Genomic DNA, 23,419 nt, shown 5'->3' with positions numbered 1-23,419 from the left:
CCAGTGGCAGACAAGGGCCTTTCTGTGTGGAGTTTGCATGTTCTCCCCATGTCTGTGTGGGTTTCCTCCGGTTTCCCCCAAAGACATGCGGTTAGGTTAATATGGGATGGCCTTGGGCTGAGGGGCCCTTGAGCGAGGCACCTAACTCCCGGGTGCTGTTAGCATGGCTGCCCACTGCTCTGGGGGGGTGTGTGTGCTCATTGCTCATGTGTGTGTGCATGTGTGTTCACTGCTTCAGATGGGTTAAATGCAGAGAGGAAATTTCACAAGTGTGTGATAAATAAAGTTGTGCTTTCTTTCTTTTTCTTTTCTTAAACACTGTATATTCCCAGATTTTTTTTTCTTTTGAAGTTCAATAAAATCACTTTTGTGTATGAAGGCTTCCTGTTTTAATGTTGTCAAGTCTTGTAATAGGTGAGGAGGCCATGGGGGCCGGGGAATATACTAAGAATATCATGGCTCTCTGGTAGCCTGGGTCCCTCATGATGATTATTTGCAAGTAATTCAGAAATTTTCTTCTCTTTTTCCGAGGAGTAATATAAAAATAAACAAATAATAAAATCACTTAAATTATTTTCAGTTTCTGAAAAGTTGCTAAAATATTCATTATGACTTTGTAAACAAGTTCTCTGTATTAAGTTATTGTATATTTTTCTCCAACTTAGGCAGGACCTGGGCAGTTCCTGCGCTTTGTGTCAACACAGCCCTGGAATTTGTTCCTGTTGGTGTACTGTAGGCTTTCGGTTTAGGTATCCTGGTGGGACCAGAATGCTTCAACATTCCAGAATGGAGCTGGAATGCTTCAGATGGTACCTGTCAGGAAAGTAGAAAATAATTATTTTTTTAAGATGCAAGAAATCAAGATGGTACTGTACTGCATGGATTTTGTCTAAGTCCAAAAAACTATTTTTTTTTCAAAAGCTCTTGGCTTCTTATTTATTAATAGTATTATTTTTTTGTCATTTCACCTTCCCCTATCCAGAAATCAATATCTATCTTGTCCCCATCTAACTGCAATTTTTGACTTTTGTGTGTGTGTATATATATATATATATATATATATATATATATATATATATACACACACACAGTATATAGACAAACACACACGAGGGTAAGTCAAAAAGTTCTGAGACAAATTGAAAAAACATCTTTATTTATGAAAATAACAAAGCTATTTCTCTGCATATCCTCCATTTAAGTCTAAACACTTCTGCAAGCGGTGTTTTCATCAGAGAATTCCTTCTTTGTAGAATTCTGGGGGATGTCTTTCAAACCTTTTGAAATTATAACATCTGTGTTAAACTTTTTGACTTACCCTTGTGTATATATGTATGTATGTATGTATGTGTGTGTGTGTGTGTGTGTGTGTGTGTGTGTGTGTGTGTGTGTATCAAGTGGTGAATGTATATTTCACAAGTGAGTAAGCAGAGAGAATGAGTGAAATATTTTTCAACATGGAAAGATAAACTTCATATCTTCACACCACCATGTAATGTTCTTTAGATTATACAGACATATCCACAATAAATACACAAGTTAATCAAAAGAAGTTTAATTTTGAACCAGTTTGCCATTTTGACAACGTGTCAAGTCAGTGGGAAAATCCTGGGAGTGATGTCATTGGAGTGAAATATTATGCATACAGGACACTTTTTCCATGGAATAAAAACGTATTCTTTTCTGTTCTGATGGGTTTCATTCATTTGGTTCAATAGTATGCAATATTGTTATTATTTATGCTACATGTATTACGCCACTCTAACCAATGGAGAATGACTGTGTAATATTGTTACGATATTGCACGTTGTCAAGACAACAAAATGTCACACATCGGAGCACAGATATCCAGTGAGAAACTTTTCTGCTGTGCATGCACACAATCATTTCTGTGTTCACCAGGAAAGAGAAAGACGTGTTGAACACCTGAAAGGCTACCAAAACTTAATTAGGTATTCTTCACACTTATTTACAAGAGAAAAACATACCAACTGACATTGAAAAACTGGAAAAGAGGCACATGGGAGATGTAAAACTTCCGCGCAAGCAAGCAACTGTGACAGTTTGTAAACAAACATGGCCACCAGGTTTGCTTCATTAAATACATAAGATTTTGAGAGAATTTTGACTGTCAGGTAGCTCCATTGTGTGTAGTTGTTGATGTTGATTTTAGAAGTAACTATGTAGATTACATAGGTAAATGAATACTTAAGTAGGAGTAATAAATACTGTAGCGAGTGTGTGTGTGTGTGTGTGTGTGTGTGTGTGTGTGTGTGTGTGTGGAAGAAGAGTCTGGAGACAGAAATCTTAGCTTCTCTGTCTGTAGCCTGTCTTGATAGCACTGGCTTGACTGCTTTATTAGCATTTGCTAACACTACTGATGAATGCTACACTGGCTGGAAGGTGACTGCACTGCCACGCTGACAGCACCAACTCACTGAGTCACAGGTAAGCTTGCGTTAGCCTTTGCTAACACGACCGATGAATGCTACACCGGCTGGAAGTTGACTGCACTGCCACGCTGACAGCACCAACTCAGGGGTAAGCTAGCATTAGCCTTTGAGAATGCTGATATGAAGAGAGTGTGTATGTATAATCATATTGGCTGGCTTTGCGTTCATGGTATATCAGATATATTCCATTCAGCTAGCATGATACTGAACTTGTCTTCAACTTGTTCAATATTATGCTAGCTGAATGGAATATATCTGATATACCACTCAAAGCCAGCCAATATTATTTAAATATGTCACTCAGATTCGGGATGTATTTTGTCTGAAAAATACAAGTTTTTCAACATGAGAATATAAATTTAATATATTTAAGCCAATGATTGATTTTCTTTTTATTATATAGACACATTCACAAACAAGAAGTATACACATTTATCAAAACAATCAATATCCTCATGAGCGAAGAGATTGAAAAATGTCAGTTGTATTTCTCAATGTCTCAGATGTATTTCGTGTAAAAAATAAGAGTGCGATGTATTATAAAATGTGTGCATACACACACACACACACACACACACATAGTGTCTTGCAAAAGTATTCACCACCCCAGGTGTTTGTCCTGTTTTGTCACACTATTTACACAGCACGCCGACCACTTTAAAGGTGCAAATTGTTGTTTTATTGTGACACAAAGAATAACTAATATGGAAAAAAAAACAGAAATCTGGAGTGTGCATAAGTATTCACCCCCTTTCGTCTGAAACCCTTGAATGAGAGCTGGTCCAAACAATTCAATTCATAAGTCGCATAATTAGTTGACTAAGATGTGTGCAAAGAAAGTGTCACATGATCTGTCACATGATGTCTGTATAAATCAAACTGTTCTGGAAGGATCCTGACTCTGCAACACTACTCAGCAAGCAACATGAAAACCAAGAAGCATTCCAAACAGGTCAGAGACAGTTGTGGAGAAGTATGGATCAGGGTTGGGTTATAAAAAATATCCCAAACTTTGAATATCCCATGGAGCACCATTAAATCCATTATAGCAAAATGGAAATAATGTCACTACAAACCTGACAAGACCAAACCGCCCACCAAAACTCACAGACTGGGCAAGGAGGTCATTAATCAGAGATGCAACAAAGACACCAAAGATAACACTGAAGGAGCTGCAAAGATCCACAGTGGAGATGGGAGTATCTGTCCATAGGACCACTTTAAGCCATACACTCCACAGAGTGGTGCTTTATGGAAGAATGGCCAGAAAAAAATAATTGCTTAAGAAAACATGTTTGGAGTTTGCCCAAACAGACTCCCAAACACATGGAAAATGATTCTCTGGTCAAATGAGACTAAAATTGATCTTTTTTGCCATCATGGGAAATGCCATGTGTGGTACAAACCCAACACCCTGAGAACACCATTCCTACAGTGAAGCATGATGGTGGCAGCATCATGCTGCAGGGATGTTTTTCATCTGCAAGGACAGGAAAGCTGGTCAGGATTGACAGAAAGATGGATGGCATTAAATACAGGGACATTCTGGAGGAAAACCTGTTTGAGTCAGCTAGAGGTTTGAGACTGGTATGAAGGTTCATGTTCCCCCAGGACAATGGCCCTGAACATACTGCCAGTGGTACACTGGAGTGGTTGAAAGGGAAACATTTAAATGTCTTGGAATGGCCTAATCAAAGCCCAGACCTCAATCCAATTGAGAATATGTAGCATTACTTGAAGATTGTTGTATACCAATGCAACCCATCTAAATTGAAGGAGCTGGAGCAGTTTTGCCTTGAGAAATGGGCAAAAATCCCAGTGGCTAGATGTGCTAAGCTAATAGGGACATACCCCAAGAGACTTGCAGCTGTAACTGCAGCAAAAGGTGGATCTACAAAGTCTTGACGTGGGTGTGTGAATACCTATGCATACTCCAGATTTCTGTTTTTTCATCTTAATTACTATGTCACAATAAAACAATAATTTTCACCTTTAAAATGGTAGGCATGTTGTGTAAATTAAATGGTGCTAACCCTCCAAAACTCCATTTTAATTCCAGCTTGTAATGCGGCAAAACAGGACAAACACCAAGGGGGATGAATACTTTTACAAGACACACACACACACCAGGGGTGGACTTACCATTAGGCAAACCAAGGCGGTTGCCTAGGGCCCCCAAAATTTGGGGGCCCCTAACAGTCAGCCCCATCATGGTAAACACCAAACAATATATATGTAATCTTAATTTGTCTCTGATATTAAGTAGTCAATGATATAAATGGAAAAACACACCAAAATAGCATCAGAATATCGAATTCATGTGTATATAGTATTTGTCCCAGCACCCCCCCCGGTTGTTTTACACTGGACTAGTCCATGATTTGACGACGTAGACAGGTGCGCGACGGAAATTCAAACCAAAGCAGAGGGAACTGTAAACAAGATGAAGCGCAGTTATGAGAGTGGTTGCGCTAAACGAAAAAAAAGGGCACAAAGCAAAAAGAATGCAGCTGCACTTCTGAAACTAACTACATTTTTCAAATTACTTTTTTTTATGTATAATCTGGAATATCAAGAGTAGTAGCTGAAGTAGCCTGTTTATTTATTTATTCAAATCAATCTAATTATTATAGCTGTCGGTCAAATATGCAACCTTTTTCAAGAAGCAACTTTAAAGCAATCCTTTTATTGTTGCAAGTTAGAGCATAAGTGGATATTGATTCAAATTGTAACTGAGAGGGAAAAAGGTATCAGTCATAGCTTGATGGTTTTAGTTGCAGCGGCATCATGGCAGCAGTTGACTTTCTACCACTTGTACACTCTTTTCTGGAGACCAGAAAGACAATAACAATAGGATTATATAGATGATGAAGGCCAGGAGAAGTACATGGAGAAGAGACAAGCAAGAAAGGCACAAAGGAGAGAGGGAGACCTGAAACATGAAGGCAAAACAGACACACAGATGAAGAAAAACAGGGGTACAGACAAAGAAATGGAAGACAGGGACAAAGAGAAGGTATTCATTTTAACAATACATTTTGGGTATTTATTTCTACTGTTCCATGATTGATTTGCTGTTGTCTTGTGTCACAGTAGTGAAAGATAATAAGAGACAAGACGGATGGACAACAACTTCTGCCAGGGAGCCCTTGCTGAACAAGGTATGTGATTTGACAAAGGATTACTTGTGTTCATAGATCATATCATCAAAGAAAAAAGTGTATTGAGTTGTTTTGTTATAATGCTGTGTTGTTTATTGTAGTTTGGGTTCCATACCTCTGCACACCACCTTTCTATGAAGACTTTGGAGAAGCCAGCAACAAGTAGGACTTTCTTTCTCATATGATTATGATGAACAATGGACATTTGGAGATTAAGGACTTTTCAGTAATGTACTGGCTGCAACCTTAAAAACTCATACCTCTCTCTTTTTCTACCCCCCCCCCCCCCGCACACACACAAACACTCTCTCTCTCTCTCACACACACACACACACACACACCATTATGGAATGGTGATGGAATACATGAACAATGGAATTTTGAAGATTAAAGACATTTCAATAATGTACTGGCTGTATCCTTTACAAACTCACAATCCCTCTGTATCTGTCTCTCAACCACTGTATTGCCTGTCACTAAATGGCTCTCTCTCTCTCACTCACTCACTCCCTCACTCCCTCTCTCTCACACACACAATCTCTCTCTCTCTCTCTCTCTCTCTCTCTCTCTCTCTCTCTCGTACATTTATCTTGGCATCAGTCTTATCCCATTGAAATGTAGAGGTTTTAATAGAGTAATATCCATTTGTGTTGTAGTTCTGATAACAGTAAGATCATTTTGTATCTCTGGTAATGTGTATCTGGTAACATGTATCCATTTGTGTTCTACTTCTGATAAGAATAAGATCATTTTATATCTGGTAATATTTATCTGTGGAGTAAAAATAATAATTGCATTTCAGATATCCTTGTTTTATTAAAATATGGAGATTGACTCTTAAAATTGGCTCTCTCTCTCTCTACTGTCTCTTCTGTTGTTTGCCTTGTCGCTCTCTCTCTCTTTCTGGTTTGATCTGAGCAATAAACACTGTCAGAATTTTGGCAAATGCTGGAGTAATCTCAAACCTGTTTCACTGTGGAGCTTATTTGGGGCACATTGCTGGGGCAGTTTGCTATCTTTTTTTCTGAATTTACAGCAAGGAGATATGGCATGTGCCAAGTAGGGATGACCATTATTCTGTATGTGTGTTTCAAGACTGACTTTTGAGGGCCCCATGTCTGTATTTCACCTAGGGCCCCAAAATGGCTAGAACCGCCCCTGACACACACATATATAATATTTTACACACCCACCCCACTTCCCTGACAGTGCCGCCCTGGCACCACTAGGGAAGCTAACTAGTGGAGATAAATCACAGTCGGAGCTTGCTAATTGCAAAGCTCACTCTCCCTCCACAAGGTGCGAGGAGGATAAAAGAGGATGCTGCTTTGCCAGTTGGGTGAGTAGGAAGATGGTGAGACAAAGTAACAAGTATTTTCTGTATTTGCCGACAGAGTCATGCTCTGACGGCGTCCACCCAAATTTTGACCAAAACTTCTCTACTACTCAACTCCTCCCTTAATCAGTGGAGTTCCTGTAGGCTCAAGTGGATTTTATCATGCCTGGACTGGAAAAAAAATCACTGGCACCTGCACTTACTTTTTCCTACTACCTTAAAAAAAGCACCACTTATTTTTCCACCATACTTCTGTTTCCTGAGTCTGTGTCCAAGCCTGAGCACCAGAGGGTGCCACTATATAAATGTTGCTCTGGAAAAAATTAAGAGACTACTGCAAAATTATCAGTTTCTCTGGTTTTATATTTAATGGTATGTGTTTGAGGAACATCAACATTTTTGTTTTATTCTATAAACTACTGACATTTAACCCAGATTCCACATAAAATATTGTCACTTAGAGCATTTAATTGCAGAAAATGACAATTGGTCAATAAAACAAGATGAAGTAGCTTCAGACCTTGAATAATGCATAGAAATCACGATTATATTAAATTTTAAACAACATACTAATGTATGAATGTAGGATGAGTTCAGGAATCAATATTGGTGGAATAATATTTGCCATTTAATCACAGCTTTCATGTGTCTTGGCATGCTTTATACTCTTGGGTGACTTTATGCCACTCAGCACAAAAATTCAATCAATTCAGCTTTGTTTGATAGCTTGCAAACATCCATCTTCCTTTTGATCACAACTAGAGGTTTTCAGTGGGGTTCAGGTCTGGAGATTGGGCTGGCCATGACAGAGTCTTGATCTTGTGGTCCTCCATCCACACCGAAATTGACCTGGCTGTGTGGCATGGAGCATTGTCCTGCTGGAAAACCCAATTCTCAGAGTTACGGAACATTGTTAGAGCAGGAGGAAGCAAGTTTTCTTCCAGTATAACATTGTACATGGCTTGATTCACGTGTCCTTCACAAAACAAAAATCTGCCCCATTCCAGTCTTGCTGAAGCACCCACAGATCGTCACCAATCCTCCACAAAATTTCACAATGGGTGCAAGACTGGGGCTTGGAGTCCTCTCCAGGTCTCTGTCTCACCATTAGATGACCAGGTGATGGGGAAAAGCTGAAAATTGGACTCGTCAGAGAAGATGGCTGTGGCAGTAGGGGCATGACCAAGCGTCAGTTTGTGAATGGAGGGCGGGGTCGGGGAAGGTGAGTGGCCAAGTCGTTACACCTGTTGTCAATTAATGTGTGTGTGTGTATGTGTTTGTTGCAGTGATTGTGGAGCATAAAAGGAGTGGAAGAGCAGAGAAAAGAGCCCAGGACCAGAACACAACTCTGTGCGTGTGTGTGTCCTAGAGTTGAGCAAAGTGAAGCTGAAAATCTTAAATAAATGTGTGTGTGTGTGTGTGTGTGTGTGTGTGTGTGTGTGTGTGTGTGTGAGCACTATCTCTCTCCTCCCATACTTCTGTACTCCACCCACATCAGGGAAACCATTAGAGTGGTGCCGAAACCAGGGAGTACCGAAGGGAACCAGCCCATGGAGTCCCACCATTCAAGGACCTCATCCATGCCCTCGCTACTGCTCAGCAGAACCAGCATCAAGCGCTGACTGCCCTCCGGAAGGAGCAGGAGCAAAGCTTTGAAGCCTTGGTGCTGGCCTAGCAGGAAGATTGCCAGGTGTTCTGGCACCTGCTCATGTCAGCGGGGTCCTCGACCACCAGCGCAGTGGACCCTCCCCATCTCACCCTTATGAAGATGGGCCCGCATGACGATCTGGAAGCCTTCCTAGCACTCTTTGACCAAGCAGCCGAACTGTGGGGGTGGCCGGTTGAGCAGTGCGCAATGCGCTTACTTCTGCTGTTGACTGGAGAGGTGCAGCTCACCACACTGCAGCTCCCTGCCGACAGCCAGCTCATATATGCTGACTTGAAGCAAGCCATCCTGCAGTGTGTTGGCCACTCCCTGGAACAACAGTGTCAGCACTTCCGGACGCTGAAGTTGGAGGTCAGCCAGCTGTTTGCATTCGGCCAACAACTCCGTGACACCTGCCAGCGGTGGCTGAGGGCGGATGACCATGACACCAAAGGAATCATCAACCTGGTGACACTGGAGCAGTTCATCACGTGACTTCCAGGAGGAACAGCAGTGTGGGTCTAGTGTTGTCGCTGGAACAAGCCATCGAACTGGCGGAGGGCCACCTTTCGGTGGTTCCAATGGCAGGAGGACATGTCTCCTCTTCTCCTTTTTTCTATCCTTCCCCCTCCCTCTCTTCTTCCCTTCCCCACCCTGTTCCCCCAGTGTGGAGGTGTGGGCCGGCTCCCCAGCCGGCCCGATGTACCCATGGTGTCCTCCCGTTTTTCCCTTCCGTGTCTGTGTCGTCTCCTTCTCAGGTGAGTGGCGCCCATAACACCAGTGCAGAGGGGAAGCCTGGGCCGGTGTGCTGGCGCTGCAGGGAGCTGGGACATATCCAGAGTCAGTGCTCCGTGATGGAGGTGCTGGAACAGTGGTCCAGATCCCCAACATGCCAGAAATCACCCTCGATCAGGCCGGAGCGTATTGTATACCAGTAAGTGTGCAAGGGGATACATATCACACATTGGTGGATTCCGACTGTAATCAGACCTCAATCTTCCAAAGCCTGGTGCAAAGTGAGGCATTGGGGAGAGCACAAGTGGTGAAGGTGCTGTGTGTGCATGGGGATGTTCACAACTTCCCATTAGTGTACATCCACATTCTATTTTGGGGAGAAAAGCATAGAATAAAGGCGGCAGTTAATCCTTGTCTCACCCACTCACTGATTTTGGGGACTGATTGGCCAGGGTTCAAAGAATTGATGGAACACATAGTAAGAGGTGGGTCCTACATTAGTATGTCATGGGAAGATCCCAGGGTGGCATTGACTGGGGAAGCTATCACAGAGTTGTCTAATGTCAGCACCACGTCAAGGCAATACAAGGAGTGAGGAGCAGCTCGCCCCTCCTCCCTCTCTTGGAGATTCCATTGAGGAAGTGAGAGTAATCGATGATCAAACTCTCCAGCCAAGCACGACACCGGCCTTCCCATGTTTTATTATTATTAAGGACAGGTTGTACCGAGTGATGCAGGACACTCAACCGGTGAACAAATAACCCAGTTGTTAATCCCAAAGAGCCGTAGGGAACTCATATTCCATGCAGCTCATTTTAATCCTATGGCCCAGTTCTATTGGCCAGGGATTCGAGGGGATGTCCATCGGTGGTGTGCCGTGAACACCAATTAGTAAATCCCGCAGCCACTCCAAAAGCGCCTTTGGAGTGGCTGCGGGATTTCAGTACATTCTCGACATTCAGTACATTCTCTGCGAGAATTCAGTACATTCTCGACCTGTGCACAAAACTCCACACCTTCACACATTTAACCAAGGAGAATTTAGATCTCTCCCTCAAATCAAGACCCCTTTTGAGAGAATTAGTATGGATCTCGTCAGGCCATTAGATTGGTCAGCATGGGGATATCGCTTTATTTTAGTTCTGGTAGACTATGCAACACGATATCCGGAAGTGGTGCCTCTCCGCAATATCTCAGCACACAGTATTGCGGAAGCGCTCTTCCATATTTTCTCCCAGGATGGGATTCTGAAAGAAATCCTGACAGACCAAGGCACTACATTTATGTCACGCACACTGCACAAACTGTATGGGTTATTGGGAATTAAGTCTATCCGCACCAGTGTCTATCACCCACAAACGGATGGCTTTGTGGAACAGTTTAATCAGACACTCAAAAACTTAATTCAGAAATTTGGGATAAATGGCTCAAGCCCCTGTTATTTGCAGTATGAGAGGTCCCGCAAGCCTCCACTGTTTTTTCACCATTTGAGTTATTATATGGGTGTAAGCTGTGTGGCATTTTGGACTTGCTACAAGAAAATTGGGAGGAGGGACCTTCACCAAGCAAGAATAAAATTCAGTACATTCTCGACCTGTGCACAAAACTCCACACCTTCACACATTTAACCAAGGAGAATTTACGGCAGGCACAAGAATGTCAAGTCCGGCTGTACAACAGGGTCATGCGCCTTAGAGAGCTCACACTGGAAGACAGAGTGCTCGTATTATTGCCCACGTCGAGCTCCAAATTAATCGCCAAGTGACAAGGGCCCTTCGAGGTCACATGGTGAGTTGGGGACATCAACTATGAGGCGAAGCGAATGGACAGGGGTGGGGCATTGCAAATTTGCCACCTTAACCTGTTAAAACATTGGAACGAGGAGGTCCCTGTACTGTTGCCATTGGTAGTTCCAGAGAAGGTGAAGCTGGGGCCGGGGGAAAAACAAAACAAAACAAAACAACATCTCAAGCTACTCTGGTCTTTTGTGGAGACCACCTCTCACCAGCCCAACTCACGGAGTTGCAGAAGGAATTTTCCAACATGTTCTTGCCCCTTCCTGCCCAGATAGCAAATGATGTTATTTCAATGTTGATATTTGGTCAAGATGGTTGATTTACAGTTATAGTTGAACACTGATGGTAGATCAACCATTAATCAACCAGTGATAAAATAAAAAGTTGAAAAAATGTGTTCGAATCAATGTAATGGTTGAAGGAAACATTTGATCAATGTTGAATATATGTTGATTTTGTTGTCATCATACACTGCACCACTGGACGGGAGCCTGGGGTGCACTCTGGGTGAGACCATTTTGTGGGAGGGGGTTTCCTATATTTCATTGAATTTCATTTATTTAATTTAGAATTTTAATGGAGCACAAGAAACTATGAAGAATAGATTATTATTTATGGTTATGTGCAAATCTTGTGTGTGCAACATGTAAGGAAAAAATGAACAGAAAATTCTACCGTACCGGCCGCTATTTGGAATGGTCCAAATAACCGTCTCTCAGAAGAACTTTCAGAAGAGCTCGAGCTCCGTTGACGACGAGACTTGCGACCATAGACTGTCCGTGCTTGCAACTGAAGAAATTTGCTTCAACAACACTGGCCAGTTCTCCTTTTTGTGGTAGTGTGGTTAAAAATAGTGGTTAAGTGAACATGTGCTTGTACACATGGTACTCTGATGGACAAGAACCCCATCCCACCTCACGCCCAGTGTTCCTGGCATAGGCTCCAGATTCACCACCATACTGAGTAGGATAAAACAGTGACTGAGGATTACTATACAGACTTATTATGACATGTTATGTATTCTCATCTCATTATCTCTAGCCACTTTATCCTTCTACAGGGTTGCAGGCAAGCTGGAGCCTATCCCAGCTGACTATGGGCAAAAGGCAGGGTATCTACACCCTGGACAAGTCGCCAGGTCATCACAGGGCTGACACATAGACACAGACAACCATTCACACTCACATTCACACCTATGGTCAATTTAGAGTCACCAGTTAACCTAACCTGCATGTCTTTGGACTGTGGGGGAAACCGGAGCAAATATTCAAATATTTTGTTAGTCAGGCAGTTATTTGAATTGTACAGTAAGTTTAACTGCTCGTACTGTATTTAGGCAATATTTTATTGTCCAGGTAAAGACTGAATAATCCTTTCTGGTTCATATCATATCTGGGTCATGTCCACAGACAGGCCTTTCCATCACTGTGTACGGTGAAACATCAACATCAACCCAATTTCTCACGGTGGTGCAGTGGTTAGCACGGTCGCCTCACAGCAAGAAGGTTCCAGGTTCAAACCCAGCAGCTGGCGAGAGCCTTTCTGTGTGGAGTTTGCACGTTCTCCCCGTGTCTGTGTGGGTTTCCTCCACAGTCCAAAGATGTGCAGTTAGGTTGACATGGGGCAGCCTTGGGCTGAGGTGCCCTTGAGCAATTCCCAAATAGCAAAAATCAGTTGAATCAACATTGAAATAGCGTTTGGCAGAAAACATTGAAATAATGTTGAAATGATATTGAAAGTGTCCCCTTGAATTTGGGTTGAATCAACGTTGAATTTTCAACCCTATCAGCATTGAATCAATAGTGATTCAACCATCATGGTTGATCACTATTGATTCAATGCTGATAGGGTTGAAAATTCAACGTTGATTCAACCCAAATTCAAGGGGACACTTTCAATATCATTTCAACATTATTTCAATGTTTTCTGCCAAACGCTATTTCAATGCTGATTCAACTGATTTTTGCTATCTGGGTGGCCACACCCACCTCATAGAACACTACATTGAGACGCCCATGGGGGTGGTGGTGTGTAGCCGCCCTTACCGCTTGCCCAAACACAAAAAAAAGGTGGTTCAGGATGAACTCAAGGCCATGTTTGAAATGGGCATAATCGTGGCATCCCACAGTGACTGGAGCAGCCCGGTGGTCCTGGTTCCCAAGACTGACAGGTTGGTCCGGTTCTGATCAAGATCAAGGCGGTGTCTAAATTTGACACATGCCCAATGCCTTGCATTGATGAGTTGCTCAATCAGTTAGGCGTTGCTGGCTTTTATTCGGCACTGGATCTAAAGAAGGGATATTGGCAGAGCCCCTTGATTTCTCCATCCTAAGAGAAAATGGCCTTTTCCATACTGTTTTGGTTACGCCAATTTGTCATGCTTCCTTTTGGGTTATTTGGGGCTCCTGCTATGTTCCAGCAGCTCATGGACAGGGTCCTCTGCCCTCACGCTGCCTACATGGCAACATACCTCGATGATGTCATTATTTATAGCAATGATTGGCCGCAGCACCTGGAACACCTTAGGGCCATCCTAGAGTCACTGAGGCGAGCAGGCCTCACAGCTAACCTGAAAAAGTGTGCAATTGGGCAGGTGGAAGTGTGGTATCTGGGTTTCCACTTGGATCATGGGCAGGTGCATCCCCAAATTAACAAGACTGCAGCAATTGCGGTCTGCCCAAGGCCCAAGACCAAAAAGGGGGTGAGACAGTTCCTGGGGCTGGCTGGCTACTATTGTAGGTTCATACCTAATTATTCAGATGTCACCAGCCTGCTAATTGATCTCACTAAAAAGGGAGCACCAGATACAGTCCAGTAGACAGAGCAGTGCCAACAGGCTTTCACTACAGTAAAAGCCGCACTGTGTGGGGGCAGTTTTACACTCCCCTGACTTCTCTCTCCCCTTTGTTTTACAGACGGGCACATCGGACAGAGGGCTGGGGGCCATTCTGTCCCAGAAGGTGAAGGGCGAGGAGCATCCCATGCTGTACATCAGCTGCAAGCTCTCCATGCATGAAAGCAAGTACAGCACTATCAAAAAGGTGTGTTGGGCCATCAAGTGGGCTGTTCTCACCCTCTGATACTACCTATTGGGGCGCTCTTTCACCCTCTGTTCGGACCACACACCCCTCCAGTCTCCACCGCATGAAGGATGCCAATGCACGGATCACCCATTGGTGTCTCGCCGTCCAGCCATTTAAATTCAAGGTGGTCCACAGGCCGGGGGCGCAGATGGTGGTGGCAGACTTCCTGTCCCATCGGGGGGAGTCCGCTGCAGGCTGGATGGCTCCCCGGCCTGAGTTGGGTGGTGGGGATATGTGGCAGCGGGGGCATGGCCAAGCATCAGTTTGTGAATGGAGGGCGGGGTTGGGGATGGTGTAGCATAAAAGGAGTGGGAGAGCAGAAAAGAGAGCCCAGGACCAAAACATGACTGTGCATGTGTGTGTACGTGCATGTGTCCTAGAGTTGAGCTGAAAAGTGAAGCTGAAAAGCTTAAATAAACATGTGTGTGAACACTATCTCCCGCCTGCCATACTTCTATACTCCACCCACATCAGGGAAACCGTTGCAATGACCTTACTCCAGTCCTCTCTGGTCCATTCCTTACGGTCTTTAGCACACCTCAGCCTGACTCTTCTTTGCTTCTCATTGATGAAGGGCTTTTTTCTTGTTTTGAATGACTTCAACCCTGCCCGGAAGAGCCTGTTTGAAACTGTCTTTGCCATGCACTTAACAATAGCTGCCATTTGCCATTATTTTTTTTTAGGTTATTTGATGTCATCCTATTGTCACAGTCCGGTCCAGTCCATCCATGCCTTAGATTGTGGGACTTCCATGCTGGCTCCAGGCTGGATCCAGGACAGGAATTCAGTCCTGCCTTGCTGAAGGCCATTTCCTGAAGCGGCACTCCCACACCTGCTACCACTCCTCTCCCATCAGCCATGGCTTTTTAAGAACTGTTTGGAGCTACTCCATTTGCCAGACTGTCTCTTGTAGACTTCCCTTACCTCACTACAGCTCATTGATATTGTGTGTTCTTGATTCCCCCTGCCTGAATTTCTCCTTGGTTTTTGTCAAGTTTTTCTGTCCAGTTTTTTGTCCCTGTTTTTTGCCTGTCTGTTCTTTTGAATTGTGTCTTTTGCTACCTCTGCCTGGATTTCCCTTGTCCCTGTGTTCATCAGTTTTTGTGAAGATTTTTCTGTCCTGTTTTTGTCCCTGATCGTGTCTACCTGCTCCTCTGTGTTTTTGACCTCCTGGCCTGTTTTTTGACAACAGATTTTTGCCTGAGCCCTACTGTACCTTTGCCTTTCTGCCATCTACTTCATTAAAGATGTTTTCTCTTTACACTGCCTGTTTTCTGAGTCTGCTCTTGGGTCCTCACTTCACCTCAGCTTACCACACCTGACAGCACAGTATGGCCAACATGGACCCAGCAGATTTTGCCCAACTAAGAGCAGTGGTGCAGAAACAAGGAGCTCTCCTTGGGACCCACCAACAGGACATCCAACAGGTGAATCAAAACCTTGTTGCCATCTCTGACACTCTCAATCTTCTTGCCACTCAGCTACAACAGCTTCAAGTAATGTCTGCTCCTACACAACCCCCTCCACCTACCACTCCTCCAGCTCCTGCTCCAGCCCTCTTCAGAGAGCCAAGACTTCCCGCCCCACAGCCAAACGATGGAGAACCAGGTACCTGCAGATCATTTTTATCTCAGTGCTCACTAACCCTTGAGCTTCAACCACTGGCCTTCCCTACAGAGTGTTCCCGAATGGCCTACACCATCACTCTCCTCACTGGCAAAGCTAGGGAGTGGGGAACAGCTATGTGGGACACCAATGCACCATGCTGCGCCAGCTTCAAGGATTTCACAGAGGAAATGAGGCAAACCTTTGATCGCTCTCTGTCTGGCAGAGAGGCAGCAAGAGAAATCATGGGGCTGCGGCAGGGTGCCTGGTCCGCTTTTGACTATGCGATTGAGTTTCGCACTTTGGTGGCATCTTGTGGCTGGAATGAGAATGCCTTGTTTAATGCATTTTTGGATGGGCTGTCAGACTCCATCAAGGATGAGCTGGTCTCATGAGAACTGCCACCCAATCTCCCCGGTCTCATGGACCTCGCCAGTCGTATTGACTCCCGGATCAGACAGTGGGTGAAAGAGAGAACTTGGACTAGTCTTGCTCCCCTTCAGCCTCCCATCCCTTCCGCTGAGCCAATGCAGGTAGACTGAGTCCGCATCTCACCTGAGGAACAACAGCGCCATCAAGATATGATGGCATGTTTTTATTGTGGACAGCTGGGGCATTTCTGCCAATCTTGCCCTTTAAAAGGAAGAGCAGACCAGTGAGTTTAGGGGCCCTGGTGGGCAATATCCAGAATCAGCCCCCTACCAATCAACCGCTACTCCCAGTGGTCATTATCCATGGCAATCAACCCCATGACCTCCAGGCACTCATTGATTCAGGGGCTGACAGAAACCTGATCTGCTCGACCACCGCCGAGCACCTGGGGATTCCACTACTGGCTCTGAACCCATCCGTCACTGTCCTGACCCTTAACAGTACTGGTCTGACCACCATCACCCATAGAACAGCCCCGGTCACCTTGAGAATTTCTGGCAACCACTCTGAATTCATCCAGTTTTTTTGTCATGAGTAATCCCCATGTGCCCATAGTTCTTGGTCTGCCCTGGCTAACTCTACATAACCTCCATGTCAACTGGACTAACAACACCATTTTAAGATGGAGTCAATTCTGTTTATCATCATGCTTGAGACCTGCCCTGCCTCACACCAAGCTGCTCCAGCCCACCATTGGTGAATATCCTGACCTCTCTAACATGCCTCCCAAGTATAATGACTTAAAACCTGTGTTCAGCAAGTCTCAAGCTGTTTCCCTTCCTCCCCATAGGCCCTATGACTGTGGAATTGACCTTCTCCCTGGTACTGCACCACCTAAGGGGTGACTTTACTCTCTCCTTCTGAAAGGCAAGCCATGGATAAATACATCACCAAGTCCTTAGCAGCTGGAATTATTTGTCCCTCCTCTTCTCCTGCAGGGGCAGGATTCTTTTTTGTGGAGAAGGACAAATCCTTGCACCCTTGCATTGATTACCGTGGGCTAAATGGCATAACCATCAAGAACTGTTACCCCCTACCTCTCATGCCTACAATGTTTGAGTTACTCCAGGGAGCCCAGATTTTCACCAAACTAGACCAGTGTAATGCTTACCACCTCATGAGGATCAGGGAAGGGGACGAATGGAAAACAGCGTTTAACAACCCCACGGGCCACTACGAATATCTCATGGTTCCATTCAGCCTGACTAATGCTCCTGCAGTTTTCCAGGCCCTCATTAATGATGTCCTGAGGGACTACCTTAACGTTTTTGTTTATCTGGATGATATATTGATTTTTTCCCCCTGCTCCCTTGATGAACACCGCATCCACGTCACGCAGATCCTTCAGCAACTCCTGGACAATAAATCTTTAAGGCTGAGAAATGTGAGTTCCATAGAAGTTCTGTCTCCTTCCTGGGTTTCATTATCTCCAGTGGCGGCTGCTGGTTTTTAAAACAGGGGAAGCCCATTTTACGCATTCATCGTAAAACCTGTAGGCCGGATATCAAAGCATAGAAAGGTGTGCCCCATTAGCATAGTGAACTAGACAACCCTACCTAGTGGCAGAAAGTATTTTTGCTTATACATTTCATGTTATAGTCTGGCTTGCCAGGCTAGTGCCTCATTCAAAAATATCAAACATCCAAAAATCACTGGCTATTCAACAAAGAGCCTTGAACATCATACCCTGATATGCAACACAGAGTCTTTAACACAACACCCAGCTGTGCAACACATCCTTGAACATCTTCTGCAACACAATCTGGAAATTCATAACCAGGTAGGCTATGCAACACACAGAACCTTGAATATTATACCCAGGTATAACCTATAACACAGAGCCCACCATTCTCTTAACATTACTGAACAATATACACACTTCAGATTCATGAACATTATATGATGCACACTATTTATACACAAATTCTGCCCTCCGCTCCTTTTCCAGAAAATGGTCTGTGACCCTGTCATACCAGCTGCTTGTGCTTTCCAGAGACTTCACCAATTTCTGTTAGCAGCTAGCACTGCAGATCCCAATAAGGCACAAGCTAGCTTATAACCAGATTGAACTACAAATGAAATAAACGAGTGAATTCACGAATGATCAAACTGATAGAATGGATGAAAGTTAACGGAGCACAACGAGTAATATTTACATTTATTTACAGAGTAATGTACAGAGACATCAATGAGAAGAACCGTTTATATGAAAAGAAATTCGGACAGCACTTTAGCACACGACTACACTTTCTCGACATCCGCTAGGGACTGATCATACTTCCGTGTTCCTCGCCGACAGAGCCCGCCCTCATGTCTTTCAAACACTACCTCCAATAATCCTTTATCAGCCCGGCTTCTTGTCCCTCCCACTGTCTCGTTTAGTCCCAGAGAAGCCCGGCTTCCCTGGAAGTGACGATTTTGTCGATTTTAACCAATAACAACTAGCCGAAATTGGCTGTTCAGAGCCGTCTCATAGACTGCAACGGAAACCCGGCTGCCAGCGCATAGAGCCCATTGAAATAAGAAAGGTTACAGCGTGTTGCCAGATTGGGAGGTTTTAAGTGGATTTTGGCAGGTTTTGAACATATTTTGGCTGGAAAACGTCAGCAGTATCTGGCAACACTGGTTACAGCCTGGCAGCAAAGGTGATTCTCGTAGCGAACTGCAAGTTCGTCAGACATCACTCAAATAAGTTACAGGATAGTTATGAACGTAAATACAATCTTGGGCATATATTATGTTATGCAAGTTATTATTTTAATGAGAATTCAACGTCGTAGATGCCGCAGTTTGGGGAGAGAATTTTAGGGGAAGCTCGGCTTCCCTTGTTGTCTCTGAGAAATCGCCCCTGATTATCTCCCTCACACAGATTCAGATGGACCCCCTGAAACTCAAAGCAGTTGCTGACTGGCCCACCCTGTTCTCTCGGCAAGAACTCCAGCAACCACCAGTTCACCTCCTAACCATCTTGGGTTTGCGAATTTCTACAGGTGATTCATCAGGAACTTTAGTATGGTGGCTGGGCTCCTCACAGCTCTAACTTCCTCCAAGGTTCCTTTCAGTTGGGAGGAAGGGGCCGAGAAGGCATTCTCCGAGCTCAAACGAAGGTTCACGTCAGCACCAATACTCACCATTCCAGATCCGTCCCAGCAGTTTGCGGTTGAAGTCGACGCTTCGGAGTCAGGGGTGGGGGCCATATTGTCCCAAAGATCGGCTAGTGACAACAAGCTTCATCCTTGCTCCTTCTTCTCTCATCAGCTTTCCCCCTCTGAGAAAAACTATGACGTTGGCAATAGGGAACTGTTGGCCATTAAACTGGCCTTGGAAGAATGGAGACATTGGTTGGAGGGTTCAGACCTTCCTTTCATCATATGGACAGATCACAAGAACCTCAAATACCTCAGGACTGCCAAGCGCCTCAATTCTCGTCAGGCCCGATGGTCTCTCTTCTTTTCTCGCTTCAAGTTCACACTTTCCTTCCGCCCAGGCTCTAAGAATGGTAAGCCCGATGCCTTGTCCAGAATGTTTTCTCCCCTCCAGGAGGAATCGACCTCCCCTGAGACCATCCTTCCTCCACGGTGCCTGATGGGTGCCACTCTGTTAGAGGTAGAAACCTTGGTCCAGAAGGCCCATGAGCAGGGCCCAGAGCCCAGTAATGCACCTTCTAACCATCTTTTTGTTCCTGTTTCTGTGCGGGCACAGGTGTTGCAGTGGGGTAATGGTTCCAGAATGGCATGCCACCCAGGAGCAGTCCGGACTCTGGCACTCATCTGACGTTTTTGGTGGCCATCTATCAAGGAGGATGTCCAGAGGTTTTTGGCAGCTAGTGACATCTGCGCCAGGAGCAAGACTGGCAACAGACCCCCTGCCGGCCTGCTTAGACCCCTTCCTGTTCCCCACTGGCCCTGGTCAAACATAGCCCTGGATTTCATCACAGGACTCCCCAATTCAGGTGGCAATACTTGTATCCTCACTGTCAACTGTTTTTCTAAAGCTGTTCATTTTATCCCTCTGCCCAAGCTTCCCACCACCAAGGAGACTGCCGAATTGCTGGTACGCCATGTTTTCTGTCTACACAGACTCCCCTCAGACATCATATCAGACCGTGGACCCCAGTTCTCTGCCCAATTCTGGAAGGCTTTCTGTAAACTCATTGGTGCTTCTCGCAGTCTGTCTTCAGGTTTTCACCCTCAGGCAGATGGAACGGGCCAACCAGGAGCTGGAAGTAGCTCTCAGGTGCATGGTGTCCAAGGATGCTGCCTCCTGGAGCAAGACCCTTCCTTGGAAAGAGTACGCTCACAACTCCTTACCCACCTCTGCTACAGTTCTTTCCCCCTTCCAGTGCTCTCTGGGTTACCAGCCGCTACTCTTCCTCATCCAAGAAGAAGAAGTCGCCGTGCCCTCTGCCCAGATGTTTGTGCACCGCTGCAGGAGAACATGAGCATTGACCAGGAAAAAGCTCCTATGTTCTGTCAAGATGTTTAAAGAGCAAGCTGACAAACACTGCTCAGCAGCTCCCATCTATTGGGTGGGGCAGCGGGTAATGCTCTCCACTTGCCACTTGCCCCTCAAGATAGTCTCCTGCAAATTGGCTCCCAGGTTCATAGGACCTTTCCCCATCTCCAAGGTAATTGATCCCTGCTCTGAAAGACTGTCTCTGCCCACAACCATGCACCGTATTCACCCAAATTTCCATGTCTCCCAAGTCAAACCCCTTGTTTCCAGTTCCCTGTCCCCACCCTCCAAACCCCCTCCTCCCCCAGGTTCATAGATGGTGGTGAGGTCTTCACTGTCAGGAGGTTGCTGAAGGTACAATGCTGAGGCAGAGGACCTGGTTGATTGGGAGGGGTATCGTCCTGAGGAGAGGAGAGGAGAGGAGCTGGGTTCCTGCCAGGTTCATCATGGAACCCACCCTCATCATGGACTTCCACCAACAACACCCTGAGGCATTTTCTAAGGCGCCTGGAGGTGCCCGTTGAAGTGGGGGGTACTGTCACAGTCCAGTCTAGTCCATCCATGCCTTAGATTGTGGGACTTCCATGCCAGCTCCAGGCTGGATCCAGGACAGGAATTCAGTCCTGCCTTGCTGAAGGCCAATTCCTGAAGTGGCACTCCCACACCTGCTACCTCTCCTCTCCCATCAGCCAGGGATTTTTAAAAACTGTTTGGAGCTACTCCATTTGCCAGACTGTCTCTTGTAGACTTTCCTCACCTCGCGACAGCTCATTGGTATTGTGTCTTCTTGATTCCCCCTGCCTGAATTTCTCCTTGGTTTTTGTCAAGTTTTTCTGTCCAGTTTTTTGTCCCTGTTTTTTGCCTGTCTGTTCTTTTGAATTGTGTCTTTTGCTACCTCTGCCTGGATTTCCCTTGTCCCTGTGTTCATCAGTTTTTGTGAAGATTTTTCTGTCCTGTTTTTTGTCCCTGATCGTGTCTACCTGCTCCTCTGTGTTTTTGACCTCCTGGCCTGTTTTTGACTACCGATTTTTGCCTGAGCCCTACTGTACCTTTGCCTTTCTGCTATCTACTTCACTAAAGAAGTTTTCTCTTTACACTGCCTGTTTTCTGAGTCTGCTCTTGGGTCCTCACTTCACCTCAGCTTGCCACACCTGACACCTATGGTTGTTGAGTGACATTTGAAGGAGTTGATGATCATCCCGGTCAGTGGAGAGTTGTTTTTGTCCTCTGCCAGTCTGGAACTTTGTTCTCCCCATTGTCTGCTGTTTGACCTTGTTCTTATGATCTGTTGTCTTTGAAATTTTGAGGATGGAAGCAATGGGACACTCACTCTATCCCTCTGCCAGTAAAGCCAGAATTGAACCCTTCTTTTTCTCATGCACAACTTTTCTAACTCTTTTGGTATGGTGAATATTTTTGTATTGGAATTAAATGTAAGGTACTACTAGCACTGTTTTTGCCATCCAAACTGGCAAGAGGATAGTGATGACCACAGTCGTGTTTTTATACTTCCATCCATCCATTATCTGCATGTTTTTTACACATTACACATTTTACATTGTTAAATAAGATTTGGTTCAGGTGATCACCTAATCAGTATCTCATTAAGTAAAATGAGGTGTGCTTGTGTTGGAGTTCCAGCAGAGACACTGGAATAAAATGGGTGCCATACACTGAGATGCTGAAAAAAACTGAAGTGGTCTCTTAATTTTTTCCCAGACCTGTATATAGTAAGAGCAAGATAGCGGCATGCACAGATGCAGCAGCTTACAGCTCTCCTTTATGGTGCTTTTTGTTTGTGGTTTTTTTTTGTGCATTTATGCATTTTTGTTTATTGACACTACATACAGTCCACAGGATCTCCTGATGATAGGACTGCAGAGTAAACAAGCTGTTACATCAGAATTTCTCCACTTCCACGACATACTGGAGGAAATAGCCAGAACACCAGGTTCTCCATGGATTATCATCCACACAAACAAGTGATGGAGGCAGTGGAGAGACAGGGGGCAGAAGCAGGACTGCCAAGCTGGCGCACTTACATGGCTAAAGAGGCACCCATACAGACTACCACTTCCCAGCATTTTTCTATCCAATGCCAGATCCATCTGCAACAAAATGGACAAACTGAGGTTACAGATTGCAATGGAGAAATACATCCAGGACTGTTGCATTCTATTCATCACAGAGCCCTGGCTTCAGGCATGTATACCGGATACAGCTATTGAGCTAGCAGGCCACACAGCACACTGTCATACAGAAACAGAGACTCTCTGGTAAGAGGAAAGCAGGGGGGTTATGAATTTATGTTAATAACAGTTGGTGCACTAACACTAAGGCCATTGACAGCCATTGTTCCCCAGATCTGGAGTATTTGACTGTTAAATGCAGACCCATCGATCTCCCTCATGAGTTTACTGTGGTGTTGGTAACTGTTGTGTGTACATTCCACCTGATGCTAATGCTAACTCAGCTCTAGGCCACTTACACAAAGCAATAAGCAGCCAGTAGTACACATACCCTGAAGCAGTACATGTTATCATGGGTGACTTCAACCATGCTGATTTAAAACTAGTGCTCCCCAATTTTCAGCAGCACATTAAATGTGCTACTAGAGGAGGTAAAACATTAGATAGAGCTTACTCAAACATAAAAAATGGCTACAGGGCAGCACCTTTAATCACACTTGGGATGCTCAGATCACATGTTATTGTTGCT

The 23,419-nt window shown here is 44.8% G+C and overlaps 1 protein-coding gene across 1 annotated transcript in view; it reads right to left on the bottom strand.

Annotated features, from left to right (window-relative positions):
* Nucleotides 1-639: 639 nt before the first annotated feature.
* filip1l (filamin A interacting protein 1-like) overlaps nucleotides 640-23,419 on the bottom strand; it is a 118,968-nt gene continuing 96,188 nt past the window's right edge. The window contains exon 5 of the mRNA XM_060911145.1: nucleotides 640-813. Coding sequence (XP_060767128.1) covers nucleotides 640-813 — 174 coding nt within the window. The remainder of the gene's footprint in view (nucleotides 814-23,419) is intronic.

Source organism: Neoarius graeffei, chromosome 27 (assembly GCF_027579695.1).
Source record: "Neoarius graeffei isolate fNeoGra1 chromosome 27, fNeoGra1.pri, whole genome shotgun sequence".
Classification (NCBI taxonomy): domain Eukaryota; kingdom Metazoa; phylum Chordata; class Actinopteri; order Siluriformes; family Ariidae; genus Neoarius; species Neoarius graeffei.
The sequence above is the reverse complement of the archived record's forward strand: the minus strand, read 5'-3'. Positions and strand labels throughout refer to the sequence as shown.